The sequence below is a fragment of the Sinohyriopsis cumingii genome, chromosome 16 (genome assembly GCF_028554795.1).
Source record: "Sinohyriopsis cumingii isolate HCF-2022 chromosome 16, ASM2855479v2, whole genome shotgun sequence".
Taxonomy (NCBI): Eukaryota; Metazoa; Mollusca; class Bivalvia; order Unionida; family Unionidae; genus Sinohyriopsis; species Sinohyriopsis cumingii.
The window spans coordinates 2,548,427-2,566,716 of NC_142976.1; the positions used below are offsets into that span (position 1 = coordinate 2,548,427).

The 18,290-nt window shown below is 35.2% G+C and overlaps 1 protein-coding gene across 1 annotated transcript; it reads right to left on the minus strand.

Annotated features, from left to right (window-relative positions):
- Positions 1 to 2,882: 2,882 nt before the first annotated feature.
- LOC149779824 (leukocyte elastase inhibitor-like) lies at positions 2,883 to 17,095 on the minus strand. Its single transcript, XM_089936487.1, has 2 exons — positions 17,018 to 17,095; positions 2,883 to 10,278 (listed from the first exon to the last, which is right to left on the minus strand). The coding sequence occupies exon 2, from the start codon at positions 10,123 to 10,125 to the stop codon at positions 8,929 to 8,931; it is 1,197 nt and encodes a 398-aa protein (XP_089792613.1). The 5' UTR covers positions 10,126 to 10,278; positions 17,018 to 17,095; the 3' UTR covers positions 2,883 to 8,928.
- Between the last annotated feature and the right edge of the window lie 1,195 nt (positions 17,096 to 18,290).

An 18,290-nucleotide genomic window follows, 5' to 3' on the forward strand; every position in this document is an offset into this window, starting at 1 on the left:
TTTCTCTTGAAGTACCTGTTTGATCAAACTTAGATGAAGATAAGTTGCTCACATTTCACTGTTTGTTTGAATATGAAAATCTATAATTCAATAATAATCTAAAAATCAACGAAAATGTTAGTGTACATCACAGATATTCATTTTGAGATGTTTTTATGCAGTGTTAACGAAACATTGTAATCAATGTTAGTGAAACTATATCAAGGTGTAGACAGTATTTATTATTTAGTAAGTGTGTAGCTTTCTGTTCTATTTTTATTCGTGTTGTAGTTAAATCTTTGTGAATTTATTGGCGTTATTCAGTTAGTGTTGTGTATAGTTGGATTACGTGTATTATCTTTTATAATGATAGTTCATAAGGTTTAGATATTATTTTAAATACTACATTATTTATCAATGCAAAGTTCGCACTTCAAGATGAGTCGCGTATCAAGCGCGTAGATTCATTCACAAAGTTCCAAGGTTGAGCTGCATTACTGTCCAAGTAAACACAATGTTGTCCGACTAGGATGCAAGTTTCAGGAAAGGCCATGCTGATTTGACTTTTTATTAGTCAGTGATAGAACAGCTGATATGTTTAAGGTTGAAATTATGAATGTGCGATGCTATCTAGTGCGTTTTAGTAATCTATATGATAGAATTATTACATTGTTGTTGTTCTAGTGTTTAACGCCATTTTCAGCACAAGATAGGCTATACATGGCGGCCAGTATAATTGGTGGAGGAAGAACCCTGGAAAACCCAGGGAAGAACCACCGACCCACGAGAAGCTACTGGCAGGCTTTCCCACGTACCCATGCTAGCCGAGCCTTGGACTCGAACACACGCAGACAGAGGTGAGATGGCAGTGATCCGGAACGGTAAGCGCTTTAGGCCACTCGGCCACTCGGGGCCCCGAATTATTACGTAAAATTAGACATTTTTATTAGTAATACCAGTCTTGAATGTTATTCAGTTAAGCTGAGAGGACTTTATTTATTTAATTTAAGCATTCGTTGGATTTACAGTGCTCGAAATATTTCAGGTTAATTGGAATAATAGCTGCCACGGAACTACTGTTAATTCATCTAGAGACATTTTGGGATTATATCATAGTGACTCTTCTGTACTGTTAATACATCAGTACATTACAGGACATCATTCGGAATACCTTTGGATCTCATTCGGATTTACTCGAAACTTTTGGAATTAAAAGAACATTTAGGACTTTAGGTTGTTATTTGTTGTTATGGGGCTTAATGCCATTTTTCAGCACACGACAAGCTATGCATGGCGGCCAGTATTAATGGTGGAGGAAGAACCCGACCCATAAAAAGCCACTGGCAAGCTTTCTCACATACCCACATTGGCCGAATCCTAGACTAGAACCCATGCAGACAGAGGTGAGATGGCAGTGATCCATTACGGAGAGCACTTTAGACCACTCGGTCACTTGCCCCCCCCCCCCCCCATCACTTCTGGAATAAAAGCGATACCATAATTTTCAGAATGGCTACTGTGGTGGTCATATTAGATATAAGATTGACACCATTTTTATTTAGAACCAATCAGACAGCATAAAAAATTCCGAAGTTAACCCCCCCGTGTCAATGACTTTTTGTTCAGCAGGAGTAGCAGTAAAAAGACGCATTTTGCCCTCGTACTCAATTATGATGCACTCCATTAATTTCCATCTGTCCCTTCAATATTACAACCGAAAAATGTAGTCGTGGATCAGCAACGAATGTTGTGCGTAACACTGTAGTTCCAGAATGTTTAATCATTTTATGTCACAACAATATCTTCATGAACTAGATTCCTGCCAAAATTCACTTTGGGAATATATCAGTTATGACATATATTGAAGTAGATTATTTTAATTGAACTATTGCAATTAACATTGACAAAATCATCAACAGCCAACTAACTTGAACACAGCAACTGCTAATAACCTATTGTCTGAAAAGTTATCCTATTTTAAAGGTTAAAATTTCCTAAAAATTTGCACCTTTGTCACATCTACCGGTTTGCTGCTTTTTTTCTCACTCCTCTGGCAGAAAGGCAAATAAATTTCTCCCAAAATTTTTAGTCTAATGATATCAATCAAATAGCTAACCAAATAGCATCTAGATGAATAGTTGCACGTATGATGCATGGCATATTTGGACAGGTTATGAAGACTCTAAATAACATGCACGGACAAAATGCTATATGCGATAGGAAACTATGTTATCAGATGATTAGCCTAATTGCCCGTCCACGAACAGGGGTAATAAAAGAAAGTTTTTAAAAAATATGGGATGCACGAGATTAAAATTAAGTTTCAATATAAAAATTAAAAATGGAAAAACAAAATGGAATGCCGCAAGTTTTGAATTCATGATCTCTTATTTTGCAAGCCGGACACAGAAAGAAAGACATGTGGGTGTCTATATAAAAGACTAGCTTAACTGTCCATTTGAGTAGAGTCATAAAGAAACTATTTTTTAAAATAAAAACATAAAAAAATTGGGATGCATGAGTTTAAAAGAATATTTCAAGATAAAAATGAAAAAGTGTTAAAAAAGCTGGGATGCCACGAGTACCTCTTGCTTGGCAAGTGGGACAACAGAAAGAAATACAAATGTTGATGTTTGTATGTAAGATTATAAAAGAATGTATAACTGGTTTAGATACCTGCACATATTTCCGAGTTGCACATTTTATAAATGGGATACATATCTGGTTATAAGAATGCAACATCATATAAAATTCAACCTAACTTCTGAGTAAAGAATATTTTAAAATAAAAGGTACACTGTCAACAATTTTGTTTTACATTAAATATACATCTTGGCGGGGGGGGGGGGGGGGGGATCAAGAAAGCAATGTTAAATAACATAACTAAATGACCAGAACTCAACTATTTTCAAACCTTTTATTAGGTATAAATGTGTAGGATTCAATATAAAAAATATAGCACGGACTAAATAGGGTAATATGCTTTTTCCATTGCATAACAAACAACATATCACAAGTGGCGCTCATGTAAGTAAGCATAATTATCATGACCATTCTACTTTCATTTCCCTGTGAGTCTTACAAATTTATACTTTGGAGTAATTATTAATTTAACTGGCCATGGCAAGCTTATAGTATGGCCCTGTGTCGAATGTGAATTGTACATTGTGCACGTGTCAATGATTTGTATTTTTAACTATTTTGCAATATCACTGTCAATGGTACATTATGTGTCTGTCTTGTATTTAATAGATCTCCATGTAATCGCTTGTTAACTCTGGAGATTACTGACCAACAGGGCTCGATGTCCTGAACCAATGGTAAAAGAAATTATTTTCTTTCAGATTTACAGAGACCATGACCTCTGACCTTTATATGCCAAAAATCCATCAGGTTATTTTATTACATGTATCATAAGTGAAGGTCATCTACAAATCTTGGTCAAGGAACTTAATTTAAACAAACTGTTTACCCTACTCCAGTGGAAATTAAATCACAATGTTTATAACTGTAAATGATGGAGCACCAGTGTTACTTGCTGAAAGCTGAGACAGAGGGACAACATCATTAACATAATTGCTCCACCTTATGGTAGGCAAAAAAAAACCAACACCTTCACGTCAAATTTAATTTCATGTTTAATGTGCCATCACTGTCAAAGCACTGGAAAAACATGACCCCAAGGGATGATCACAGAACCAGGATGATACAGGATAAAGGTAAATGCAAACTTAAGATATATTCCAAACAGTGTGGAGTAAAATGATATTCAAATACAAGGAGAAAACTTTAACAGTGAAATTAATCTAGGGTGTGAACAGATACAGTGACTGATGAATGTGCACAATTTATGCCAACGCGATACATACTGTATGTCATTCCAGTATCGGTGAAAAATGGGTGTACCATAATATCATTATTCCAACTGAAATTGTTCCCCTACAAATTTCTTCGAGAAATCAAAAAATACTAGCACCCGAATCTGACCTGTGATATGTTACTAGTTATGGCATGGTAATAACATGTTAACTTAAATGGGGGTCAACTCAACAAAACTAAACTTTGTCAGAACAATGTACATGTAACATGAAAAAGAAAAAAATATATAAAAAATAATATAAAAAATACATGTAACATCAAACATTTCATTCCCAGGCTTCAATTTATGCTCTACCCACATTCAGATGTATCACATCTACACAAATACATCTTTGTTAACAAGTCACATAAAATATAAAAAATCGAGATATCTAAAATAAATATATTTTGAATTCATACAGAAAATTAATAAAAACATTGCTTCAGAATTTAAAGGGGTGTCAAATTTTGGTTTTGTAGCAATTACAAATCCATAAAAGTGTTACCTCTTGAAAAATACTGAATTCAAAGTAATTTATCTGTTCACAAAAAATGTACAAAGATCATACAGAAAACCAGTGTCCACAAAAAAATATTCATGTAAAAGTATAGCATGGTGTGGGTGGACTGGACTTCAAACCTTTGTCACCAAAAAACATGCACAAGCATTCAAACCTTCAGTCTATTAAACAACTTTTGTGTTAACTAAGTATGTAATAAATACAAATTTTATGGACAATCACATTTGCTCCATTTCTTTTTAATGAAAAATGTATACAAATGGTATATCAAAGATACAGCATGCAAAGTATACATATATTTTATTTATATCACATGCAAATGCACATATTCGTTTTCCAATGGAAGTTGAGATTAACATCAAGAAACCAAGTATGGATGGAGAGAGTGAATTCATTACATCCCTATCCAGCGGTTTTGCTACAAATTCTACTTCTGCAGCTTTAGTATTCAAAATCATTTTGGAAATTGTTCATTTGCTTCTCTTTTGCACTTCCATTATCATTCGTAACAATTAAATAAATAAAACAGATGCTTTCAATTTAAACATGAAAAATGATGAAAATAGAACACTACTATTATTGTAGAAAGTTTTTAAGAATTGTAAAAATTTTAGACCATCAGATTTTAAAATAAGGAACATAGAAATTATTTTTTTAAACTGGATAAATAAATAGTTCAAAAGAAGCAGCTGAGATGAGTACAAATTTTTAAATTCCATATCTTTTATTTAAATTTTTGATTGTTATCTAAAAAAAAGTAAAAAAAGTATAAATTTCAGTTCCATTGTTGTGTTAGGCAATTTTCATACATAGCAGAACCAAAATGCAATGTTTTTTATTCTTTATTATACATTTTAAGTAGATATTAATGTCAATAGATTTCTGCATTTTTTTCATGTAAATCTTACAATAACATCTTGTGAAAACAAAAACGAAAATCCAGCAATGCATTGTATAGGTTACCACTGAGAAGTAGAAATACCCAAAAAATTGTATGCAAAATACTTTAAATCGGGTTCAGCCAAACCAAACCAAATTATTGAGAATGTGTTTCTGACCCACACTGCTAATAACATAAGTGACCAAATACAATACTCTTATTATTCAAGTACATATATCATCTCAGAATGAAACCTATTAGATATAGTATACAAAGATAATTCCAAGATGTCTATTGAAACAAATGTTCCATTCCCAAATTAACACTATCAACTGCCTTCAGTGAGAAATCTTGTAGATTATGTAAGTTGTTGTTGTTGTTGTTGTGGGGTTTAACGCCATATTTCAGCACACGATAGGCTATGCATGGCGGCCAGTATTAATGGTGGAGGAAGAACCCAGGAAAACCCTGGAAAGAACCACCGACCCACGAGAAGCTACTGGCAAGCTTTCTCACATACCCACATTAGCTGAATCCTAGACTCGAACCCACACAGACAGAGGTGAGATGGCAGTGATCCGTAACGGAAAGCGCTTTAGACCACTTGGCCACTCAGGGCCCCGTAGATTACGTAAGACATGGAGATAAAAAAACCATGGATCAATAAGTTATTTGTGTAAAATCTGTGCATTTTAAGTGTATGCATTGTTATCTTGGATTAAGACAGAATTATGTCACTCAGCTTTTAACGAGGGAATGTGCATTTTTTAAGTGTATGCTTTGTTATTCTGGATTAAGACAGAATTATGTCACTCTGATTTAATGAGGGAATGTGCATTTTAAGTGTATGCTTTGTTATCTTGGATTAAGACAGAATTATGTCACTCAGCTTTAATGAGGGAATGTGCATTTTAAGTGTATGCTTTGTTATCCTGGATTAAGACAGAATTACGTTACTCTGATTTAATGAGGGAATGTGCATTTTAAGTGTACGCTTTGTTATCCTGGATTAAGACAGAATTATGTCACTCAGCTTTAATGAGGGAATATGCATTTTAAGTGTATGCTTTGTTATCTTGGATTAAGACAGAAACATGTTACTCAGATTTATCAAGGAAATGTGCATTTTAAGTGTATGCTTTGTTATCCTGGATTAAGACAGAAACATGTTATTCAAACTTACCAAGGGAATGTGCATTTTAAGTGTGTGCTCTGTTATCCTGAATTAATAAAGAATTATTTCATTCAGTTTTGCTGTGTCAATGTACATTTTAACTTCATTCTTGAATTAAGAAAAAGCTGTTAGCAGTGTCCAACAAAACCGGTGCCAGAGCCTGTGCACTACTGATATTTGATTCACTGATTAATATGATTTTCTCTGCATGCCAGCAGGCTACTGCGAAGTTCCTTTCAAGACAACCCAGTCAAAATCTTGTATTACTACTAATACATAAATAAAACAGTTTTCACAGATAATCAATCAGAAATGAGATTATAAATGATTGTGTCAATAATTATTGGCTTCCCTATGTTTACATGAGAAAATAAAGTTAACTGATCAATTACAAAAGTGTACTGTCTGTATATTCAACCTGACACCATCATCAGTCAGGCACATCTTTAGCCAAATGTCAGTACTAGTTGATAGGCAATGGCTATATACTTAGAAAGACCCAGCATAATGTTCTGAGTTCCATGTCCATCATTTATTAAAGCTCTGTTCAACATGCAAAGTATGTGGTACCAGAGAAGTCAGGTAAAAGCGGAAAAGGAATTACGACTGCATTTAATAATAATCTGTCTTTGGTCATTAGCAATGGCAGTCAAAACATAACATGGTTTGTGCTTCTGATAGTTGCAAATTTTTCTATGATTTAAATCAATTAGGGTTCATTAAAGGACATCAACCTTGAGGTGGCAAAATAAAAATGAAAATGTTAGAATTGTACATTTCCTTTAAAGGCCCTATTTTGTCATGTGCACTCATTTCATTTAACATTATCAGTGACAAATTTTGTCTGTGTCATTGGATTGTTTTTATCAGCGACAGTGGAATACTGAGTGAAATTTTTCTTATGTTCTGACTAGATGTTTTTTTTTATATCTGTTACGGAGAACTATTTAGTGGACTTTTCCATTACGTGTTAGTGATTATCGACTGTGACCTTTTGGATATTTTTTTAAATGATGGATCGTTTTTTTTAATAAGGGAGCCAGCTAACAAGAAAACTTAATCTTCTATCCACAAAAGAGGCAACTAAGACACAAGCACTGACAATGATGAAACTGTATCCAGTCCAAAACAATGTTCTGATAAGTAGTTTGGGAAAGGCATGTCCATGACTTCCATGATAGCTATATTACAGGTATTGAACACAAGACTGAGAATGATGACGCTAGTTGCCTGATGTGCACAACTTGTCAAGCTAAATGTACAGACAAGACATTAGCCCTGTTCTAAGGCACATCCATCTTCTGGGCAGACCTAATGATGAAGTATATGGCATCAACCACATACATTGAGTGCTGTGAGAAGATAGCAAATGAAATCATGTATGTAAAAGAATGAGAGTCAATGGCATTTAACAGTTCGCTTATGAAGGTACCAAGCAAGGGCAATGCAATCATCATGAACATCTTCAAACATATGTTTAACAAAATTATTTCTGATTAGAAGTGAAAGGTGTTATGCATACTTAATTTGCATTGTGTGTTGGCTTTTGTCCCCGATTATATGGGATGTACATTTAATCTGTACTAACTGCCATTTGTCCATAATTGAGGGTAGAAGTTGGGCCTACCTGACTTGTGTATTTTTCTTAAAACATATTACATAGCTAATATTTATCTATCACTGTGGATTAAATATTAAGATCATCATCACTTGTAGGTAGACATGCTTATATTTCTGTTTAGTTCAAGGTCTAATTATTTTTGTTATAAATTAAGAATGTTCTAGAAGCAAGATATTTAAGAATTGGATGAGAAAATGATCTGAAAATATTTCTGTTATTGTCTTAGCTTTTTATGTAAAAGTTGTTTACTTCTGGGCACTTGGTACATCAGTACCTTCAAGACTGGAATTCATTCAGAATACCATTGAAAATCATTCAGAACTTCGTAACTTTCGGCTTGTAATAGAGCTGTAAGGACTATTTGGGATTTAGTTAAGATACCTGCACTGTTCATTCTTTTCAAGTTTTTACTTTGTATTGTTGGGAAATAAATAATTTTCTTGAACTTTACTTAACTTGTTCATTTTTTGCTCAGTTTAAAACCATATTCTCATACATATGAAATAGAAAACCGACGATACCCAATATAAATCTTTTGAATTCATACAGAAAACTAGTGCAAAATCGTAAATCCACAAAACTGGTACCCCCTAAAGTATAGTGAAATCAAAGATGTTTAGCTGCTCAAAAAAACGGATCAGCACTGGACAGAAAATATGAGCCTACAAAAAAAATGACTTATGTCAAAATTAAGGAAAAAAGTGGCTATAAATAACTTTGCAACTAAATACTTAGTTAGCTCTCAAATGTATGAGATAACTGTCCATACAGACTTTGAATTGTGCATTGAGTTTTAAAATATTGAACTGAAACACAAAAGTTGGGTCTTATGATACAACAGAATTTAACATATTACCCCTTCTTTTTCTACCTGATCAATTCAGTTATAAGGACTTCAAAGTTCATCATTGCTCTGTTTGGCCTCTACTGCAGTCGGTGCTGCAAGTCTTCCGAGAAATAAAATGACCCCTGACCTTTTGTCCATTATTAAGAACAGGAATGGATGATCGGCATCAAATGAATATATCATTTGAATTGACTTTGTCATCATGACACCAGCTGTGGCCGCTGCTGCCTCTGTGCCCTCCTCATTCACCTCAACAAAGGCTTTGTGAAACACTTTTGACAAATATATATCTTTTTGTTTTCTCATTCCACTAAAGTCTGCTTTACTCTCGTCAAAAACATCAGGCATACCAAGCTTGCTCAGTGCTTTGCTCAACTCAAAACTTGCTTCAATCTTGAATTTTGGCAGAGACACTTCCACTAGCCTGGGTGACATGTGATTCTGTAATTTATCCAGTGTCGTCAGTGACAGCTTCGATTCAAGGGCAGGTAACCCATCCTTTTTATTTGGAAGCAGCACGAGCATGTATAGATCTTCTCCCTTGTATGGAAGCTGCAAGACTTTACAATCTAAACCTTCATCCTCTCCATACCTTGCTCCCTTCATATGTGATTTCATCATATCAACTTTGACTGGATCTCCATCAATTTTGTAAAATGGGTTTACTACAGTATCTTTAGGTTGAAATTTCTTTGCCCAGTCTCCTTTGAAATAAATTGCATTGACAAGAACAAGCGCTGTGAGAGGATTTAAAGAACCTGGTGGTATAAGGTTTTTTATTTTTCCTTTTGTTTCCATCTGTACCCAGGAATTTATTTCAGTTTCAACATCTGTAGGTTTGCTGACATAGTCGGCTAGCACCACATCAGCCCTGTAGTGTTTGAAACATGTCATAACATACCTGTCTAGTATTTCCTTCTCTCTACTTGGGTACAACCTATTAGCTGTAGTCAGGGTGAAGTTGGCATTTTCAGCACCGATCAACTTGATATATTCTTCAAATTTTTGGTGAACTGTGTCAGATATGTTTTGAATCCTCAGAGTGTTGGACATTTGAGTTGCAGTTTTCCCCCACGATCCAAGATATATCATAGACATAACAGTGGAGATACTGAAAGGTGACAAAAAATTGTTACCATATGGAGAACTTGAGCTGGTTACCTGGTACAGATCAAATGCAAATTCATTGATACTGACGGATAGCTCAGATAGAGATGCCATTTTGGATTGGACTAAATCTTGCATCCAACAAAGCAGCAGCAAAAAGAGACAGAAGAAAGAAAATTCTCCAATCCCAAAAGCAAGGAAAGAACTTTTTATGATGAATCACCCACTATGACTAAAAGTTCTACTGTAGTACTTGGGGCAGTCAGGCAGCTGTCCTCGTGTTCATCATTCCTGTAAATGGATTGAGAAAAAAAATGTCAGCTCTTTTTGAAACGTTTAATCTGAACAGACCAGTTAAGATTTTTATCTACAAATACACCAATAGGTTTCAGTGTTTCCACAGGGGTACAAGAATTGGTGTCAACCTTGGGGTCGACTTATTGTGGGAAATGCCGCCAACAAAACTTTGAATTAGTCTCTTTCTAGCTTGCTTTTATTTGCTTTGTTTTAATTTGTAGCATTTTCTAAAATTTTATAAACATACTGTTTTCGTTGCATCATACTTCAAGCCTGATATGAGCATATTGCAAGCTATTTTGAAGTTCAGTTTTGGTTTTACCTCAGTGTAGTGTTGTTGAAACAGAAGGCAATGGAAGAAATGGAATTTAATATCCCAAGGGGTAAGTTGTTAATAAACAGAATGAACAACAGAGGCCCAAGGATAGAGCCCTGTGGTACTACACAATTAATATTTTAATTTTAAGAAAGATGACCATTTAAAGATACTTTCTGCACTCTACCAGGTAAGTGAGAAGTATACCAGCTATGGAAGTGTTCATTACATGAACAGATTTTCCATTTTACAAAAATTTACGATAATAGTCCATTCGTTTCTATTTTTATATCTATTACTTTCAGCTATTTATACATATAAGTGCAGTTGCTTGAGTGATTCTGTCAAAATAAATTCCTGAACTTGCATTCATACACAAGATTTGGCATAACTGAATGCATGAACTATGTCCAAAATTTATTTTATACTAATTCTGTTTTGTTAATTTTAATATATTCAGGTTCAGATTAAAAATGTAGTTTCAAGGTTTCCTCTATAATAATCTCGATAAAACATTTATGCATGGTGTATATGGTTGTATGTGGTGTTTCAGATAGAAGATTGTGAAGAAGGCTCATCCATTTAGTATGTACGCAAAAATCCCCTCCCCCCATACACATGCATACTTTACACCCCTCCCCCACCTGGGTACCTATGCTTGATGCAACCCACCCCCCCAATACTATAGAACAGCTATATTTAATCCAAGCAGAAACGAGCAAGGATTAATAATATTAATGTGTTTAATAAAACAGATAATCCACCAATGTTGAATGCCTGACTGCATCAAAGAAATAAGCTGCGTAACTTTAAAAACGTTTGCCTAGTGTCCACTAAAATTCAAACACCAACTGAATCCAGTCAAACAGGTTAAGTATTAGACAAACTACTGTCAAGGTTTCACACACCGACCCCGTTTACTATGCGTATGTACATTATCAGTAGACCCCCCCCCATATGCAAGCATATGCATCTGGGTTAACCCTCCTCCATGCGTACATACTAAATGGATGGCCCCAGAGAGTGTGTGTGTGATTTGGATTTTTAACATTGCTTTACAAATTGTTCAGTCGTATTCATACGATGTCTGCAGTGTGGCAGTTAATAGTGAGGTCTAGCATGGGGGCATTATGCCACAGACATGTGGCATGATGTCCCACCCAGTCACATTATCCTGACACCAGGCTGATCAGTCCTAACACTAACCTCTTAATGCTGAGCACCAAGTGAGGCAGCTGTGGGTACCATTTTTATAAGTCTTTGGTGTGACTCAGTCAGGGTTCAAACCCGAAATTGCGAAGAACAATGAAACATTCAAACTATCACAATACAAGAGAATACAACTGTTTTATAACTTAGGTCTTTCCTCTACCAAGATCTGAACAAATCATAAGGGAAATTAAGGGAAAAGATATACAGCATATATGAGAGAAACAGAAAAAATAAATGGTATAAATAAGATAAACAGAATATGATGTATAGAACTTGTGTTTTGTGCATCATCTGTGTCTGCCAGTTGTACACACCATAAATACTGTAACGTTCATAGTTTGTTTAGGGGTGAAATGTTACACTTCTGCTGTGTAATACATAGCCAGAGGTTTTGGAAATGCTCAATCATGCATATCTGGATGCAAATATTTTATGTGGGACACAGAAAATCACTTTCTCAGGAGTCCTCTGTATGCACGCAATAGCTGGGTGGCAAATTCAAAGGCTTGCCAGTCCTGCTTCAATGACCTGCTGAGTGCGAATTTGTGCTGGTCAGTTAATCATTTTAGCTGTACTTATGTTTACAATGACAGAATTCAGTAGTTGAAAGACCCCCAGATGTGTATATTGTCATTATAAGAGTAAATCAAAAGAACATGACACAGTAGCTGTGCTGCAAGTTCAAAGAATTTGACTGGCTGCTGAGTGGTGGGAAAATGTACTGACATTTACAATTACTGATATTTATAATTAATGAATTCAGAGGCAGAAAGACACAGAAAAGTAAATATGATCATTATAAGAGTACACCAAATGTACAACTTTGGCTTTCATTATTGTGTTCATTTCCTAGTGTAAGCCGCAAAAGTACTGTATGTGAACTCGAAATTCAGATATGCTGAGATGTTGACAAAATGCCATTTGCAAATTTTGAAAAGTATTATGTGGTTAAACGGCAAACTGACAGTGAGATTCAGATAAGTGTTAAAGTTGCTAGAAGTAATAGTTCAGATGGGACAGTAGCCAAGTGTAAGAAAGTGTGTGATGCCTGGCTTTGTGTTTGGAATAAGACCTTTTCTTTGATTGACAAAATTCAGTCTCAGACTGGTGGACAAACGAGCGCTATATGTCAGTGGTATAAATAATGTCGAAATTAAGCTCAATGGCAACAGGTCTTCTATTCTGCAAGGTTCCATATATTTTCTGGGAGAAGACTGCAACTTATGCTAGTGGAACCCCCATTTTTACCAAACTGGTAGTCCTGGACTCCTAGTTTTAAAACTATCAAACTCTCTGAACCCACTCTGTAACATTTCCAATAGTCCTAACGTGAATACACCTTATACATCACAGATAATGTTATCAAGCTCTTTCACAACGCTCAGTATCAACTCTAATAGTCCAGGCCAACCTACACCTCAGTATCAACTCTAATAGTCCAGGCCAACCTAACACCTCAGTATCAACTCTAATAGTCCAGGCCAACCTACACTTCATCTCCACTTACACAGCACTGCATACAAAGGTACCAGTAAACTGCCACGAAAAGATAGTGTGTACATTAAATTCTACTTCTCCATTTGGTATTTATTTAGAAATGTGATGCCACCAAATTATTTTTGTTAGAGCCATACAAATGTCCTAAGAATCATCTAAAATCAACTTATTTTTGAATGAAGCAGTGGAACTTTAAACAATGAAATTGTCTGCACAGAGCTAAACTCCAAAATTAAAAATTGTCCGATTTCTTCTTGCTGCAGACCCAAACCCAATTAGGACACATCACAGTTTGTTTCTAGAAAAAAGCAATAAGATAACAAGTCTAATATTTTTAATGGCAGAGATTTAAATCTAAATTGTAAGGATCTCTCTGTACTAAACATCATCCCAAACCGAACAAACAACCACACTATCACCAGCTGTTGAATATTAATAATGGTAATAGCATCCATGAAAATGTGACAAAACCAATGAGGGATGACAAAACTCTTAACCTGATTGCATTTACTAAACCAGATACATGACACTTCCATGCTTCCGCTAACAGGTTCAGTTGATCCTGTTATTGTTTATTCAGAATTTTATTTGAAATGTAAATTATAGAGACATACACCCAAGTTAGACATATTTCCTTGATAAAGAAAACTGTGCGATTTGAATTTTTAACATTGATTTAATACTTTTTCAGTCATATTGCTATGATATCTGCAGTATGGCAGTTTATAGTGATGTCTAGCACTGGGGCATGCAGACATGCAGCATGATGTCCCACCCAGTCACATTATCCTGACTTAAGTCACAACACTAACCTATTAATGCTGAGTGCTAAGCGAGGCAGCTGTGGGTACTATTTTTATAAGTCTCTGGTATGACTCGGCCAGGATTCAAACCCATGATCTGCTGCATCCAATGTGGATGCTCTAACCACTAGGCACTTGATAAAGGAAACTGAGATTAACCATGCTCTCCAAAATACTCCTGACAAGATAAAAGAAAATTCAGAAAATGAATCAGTACATAGATTACTTTTTAGGGTAATAAAAATGCTTATACCTCAAAAACTCATTAAAAAACATAAAGAATGCCTGTATTAATTAAGAACTGAAGCAAAGAATTAAGAAAATGAAAATTTGCTGTTCTAATCTAAACAAAAACACATGGGCAAATTAAAAAACTCAGATCAACTGTTCAAAAACAAGTTAGAAACTCATACCAGAAATGTGTTGAGAAGATGGTACATGTATCTAACCTACTTGATGAACCACACAGAAATAAAAGATCAAACAATCTATTTTCATACATAAAACTCAATAAGCAGAATAATTGGGCATCCTGCTTCTTCATGACACTGGAGTCATCAAAGGTTGTTGTTCCTGTTCTTGTTATGGGATAAATGTCATTTTCAGCACATGATAGACTATACATGGCAGTCAGAATATTTGGTAAAGGAAGAAAAGAACCACAGGAAGCTAATGGCAAACTTTCTCCTGTACCCACATTGGCCAAGTCTGAGACTTGAACCCAAGTGGACTGAGGTGAGATGTCAGTGATCTGTAAAGGCGAGTACCTACGACAACATGGCCATCCAGGACCTCTGATTATGATAGGGGCTGATGCTTTACTGGAAGAAAAGTTTTTTTTAAGAATTCAAGACAAGATCATTTCTTCATTTGTTTGTTGACTGTTCAAACCATTTCTGGTATTCTTGAGCAACAAGCTTTTCAAGTTAGCTATTGTGGCAGATGTATAGGATGTAAAAGCACTATTTTCATTTTGACAAACAAGACACAATTTAAGACTTTTGGAGAAAATCCCATATTGATATAACCAAATCCATTCAAGAAAGTAGTGACCAGATTTTCAATATATTCCTTGTGGCAGCCATATTTGAGCTAAACTCTGCACCATTCAGGACTAACTAGCTCTAATTATACCACAGAAGCAATAATAAGATTTTGAAGATATGATGACTGCCAAGTTGGCCATACATCAGATTGGCTCAATTTGCATTTAGTGCCAACTAGCTCGGTGAAAACCCAATGCTGATATGACTTTACATCTAGCAGGACTAGTGGCAAAAAATTTAATTTGGAAGCAACATATCAGATGGTGCACTTTTTATTTAAGACCAACATTTATTTTTTTATAGTTTTCACCTATTTTATTATCAAGCTTTCACCAGGTACCTATGGTTCTTTAGCGAAAGCATATGCGGTGTTGTGGTTCAGTGTATTCTGTCGATTATTATGAAGATAGTGGCAAGTAATTCATGCAACTCACTCATCCCAGAGTGATTGAGAAATTTATTCATAAGCCCTGCATTCTCTGATGTCATGATCCCACAAAGCAATGTAGTCTGATTAAATGCATGAAAGAATACTCAAAGACCTAAAAAACACCACAAGTTTGCCCCCCACATCAAACAAATATAAACAAAATCGGATGGAAAGTAAACATGGACCCCGTGTTCATGAAAAGTATGAGCCTAGTAACTAGAGGACTATCTCCCTAACATGTATCACTACAAACTGATGATACACATAATAGATGGCTCTGACATTATCAATGCAAACTGATGATATAATAGATGGCTCTGACATGTATCACTGCAAACTGATGATACACGTAATAGATGGCTCTAACATGTATCAATGCAAACTGATGATACACATAATAGATGACTCTAACACGTATGAGTGCAAACTGATGATACACATAATACATGTAGATGGCTCTCACATGTATCAATGCAAAATGATGATAAACATAATAGACGATATTTTTATATCCATCAAGCCATCATTGACTTTGCTGCGTTGTACCAAACTGAAGTTATGGGCTCCGAAACGTGCGATTTTCACAGATTTTTCTGTGCACATGTGAAAACTGGTGACACGAGTTATATGGACAATGTTTTAAACTCTACGGTGCATCCCTTCCTGAATTATAGAGCAGTGGTAGATGCAAAAGTTAAGTTTTTGTATTTACCATTAACTTGATTCAACTTTAGGAATCCTGTTCCATGCAAGAATTATACATTGTCTTCTTCACTGCACAACACATGCATCTCTATTTTCCAAATAGGCAAACTATGCGGTACTAACGTCAACGCCGAAATATGATTGGCTCAAAAGGTTATACTTATTATCATAGGAGCACGGACTTGTCCACAATGAAAAACTTCGCGAAAATCGCACATTTCGGAGCCCATAACTTAAGTTTGGTACAACGCAGAAAAGTCAATTAGGGCTTGATGGATAGAAAAATATCTCAGGAGTAAAACAAGCTATATAGTATGGTCGTGCGCCTTTAAAGACGGAAACAGCAGAAGGAAATCGAGGGTCATGGATGGAGCGAAGTATTTGGAAGTTCCGTACCAACTCTCTTATATATTATGATAGAGAGGGTCCTATGTCAGAACGAGTCATGGGGTAATCTAAGGTATTTTTGTCACTCTGTATGATTTTTTCCTTTAGATGATTGTTTTTTTCTTTTTTTTTCTTAACATCAAGTTCGCGTCGAGCACCTATGGTGCACTATAGTACATCAGGCCTATGGCGACGTGGCAAGAACTGCCAACAGATTCTTACATGAAATTCGTCTACTACGTAGCCAACATTGTGTTACAGTATATCTTTGATCTAAATGTTAGTTCGATTTGTTGCCATATATATACAGTGTATTATCTGAAAAGTTTTGAGTTACCTATCCAACGACTGATTATCCTGATTTTCTTTGTAACGAACTCCTCCTGTAAATGACAAGCTTTACAACAAATTTCACAAGATCAAGTTTCTTTTGGAAACAGATCACTTCTTAGTCTGGTTCCCTGCTTAGTGTGCCCCCTGCGTCCGTCGGTCCTACTAAATAATGCTAAGCCTGACAAAGCCACACAAAGACGTGCAATGTCAATTTTTTTTTAAAAAAAGGTATATTTATATTGTTAATTATATTGATGAATAAATTAACCAAACTGAAAAACTAGTTTTCAACATAATTATGCCAAAATAATTAACGAAAACTGGGAGACTGAGTTCAAATTCGAACAATGATTAAATATTGATAAAGTCTTGATACAATTATATTTGAAATGTTTATTATTTTATGAATTGTTCTTTCCACTGATTATGGACAGAAAGTGCAATTTTCCAATATATGTTATTGCGAATTTTTATCTATACTTTTGTCTATATTCAACACAACAAATGTACACAAAGCCAGAAAACGTCATATTATGAAGGTGTATTTCTGTTGCAATATCAGATTGATGAATAAATCAACTAAACCAAAAGACGAGGGTTATACACGTACCCCATTAATAGACCGCGAATTGGGAGATTAATTAATTTGGATAATAACAAAGTCAGACAAAATCATATTTGAAATTTTTGTATTTTTATAAGTTACTTGGATAAACTGTGGAAATAAAATGCCGTATCTTTAAGTACGTATTTTTGAATTATCAAACATATTTTGGCAAACTCAACAAGTATGTCGATGTTTGACAAAGCATAACAAAGGCACCCAAATCCTGACAAAATCGTAACTAAAATGTTTATATATATATATTCCAGAAATTATCGACAGATACGGCTATTTTTCATACAGTGACACAATGTCATAAAATGGCAGACAAAATTATGTAAAGTCATCACAGAAATTATTGTTATCATTCCTAACTTGAAAAGTACCCCCCCCCCATGTAACACATGTATATCTTTGAATACCTAACCAATTAAAAGCATGCAACATGCCAAATGATACCTATTTATGCTAGGGGACACGTAAATATTGGTATATCAATAAAAAGTTACCCCGTGTTAGCTTCGTCGGATATCTGTTACATCTCTCTAAGGGAGCCCCGAGTGACCGAGTGGTCTAAAGCACTCTCCGTTACGGATCACTGATCTCACCTCTGTCAGCGTGGGTTCGAATCTAGGATTCGGCCAATGTGGGTATGTGAGAAAGCTTGCCAGTA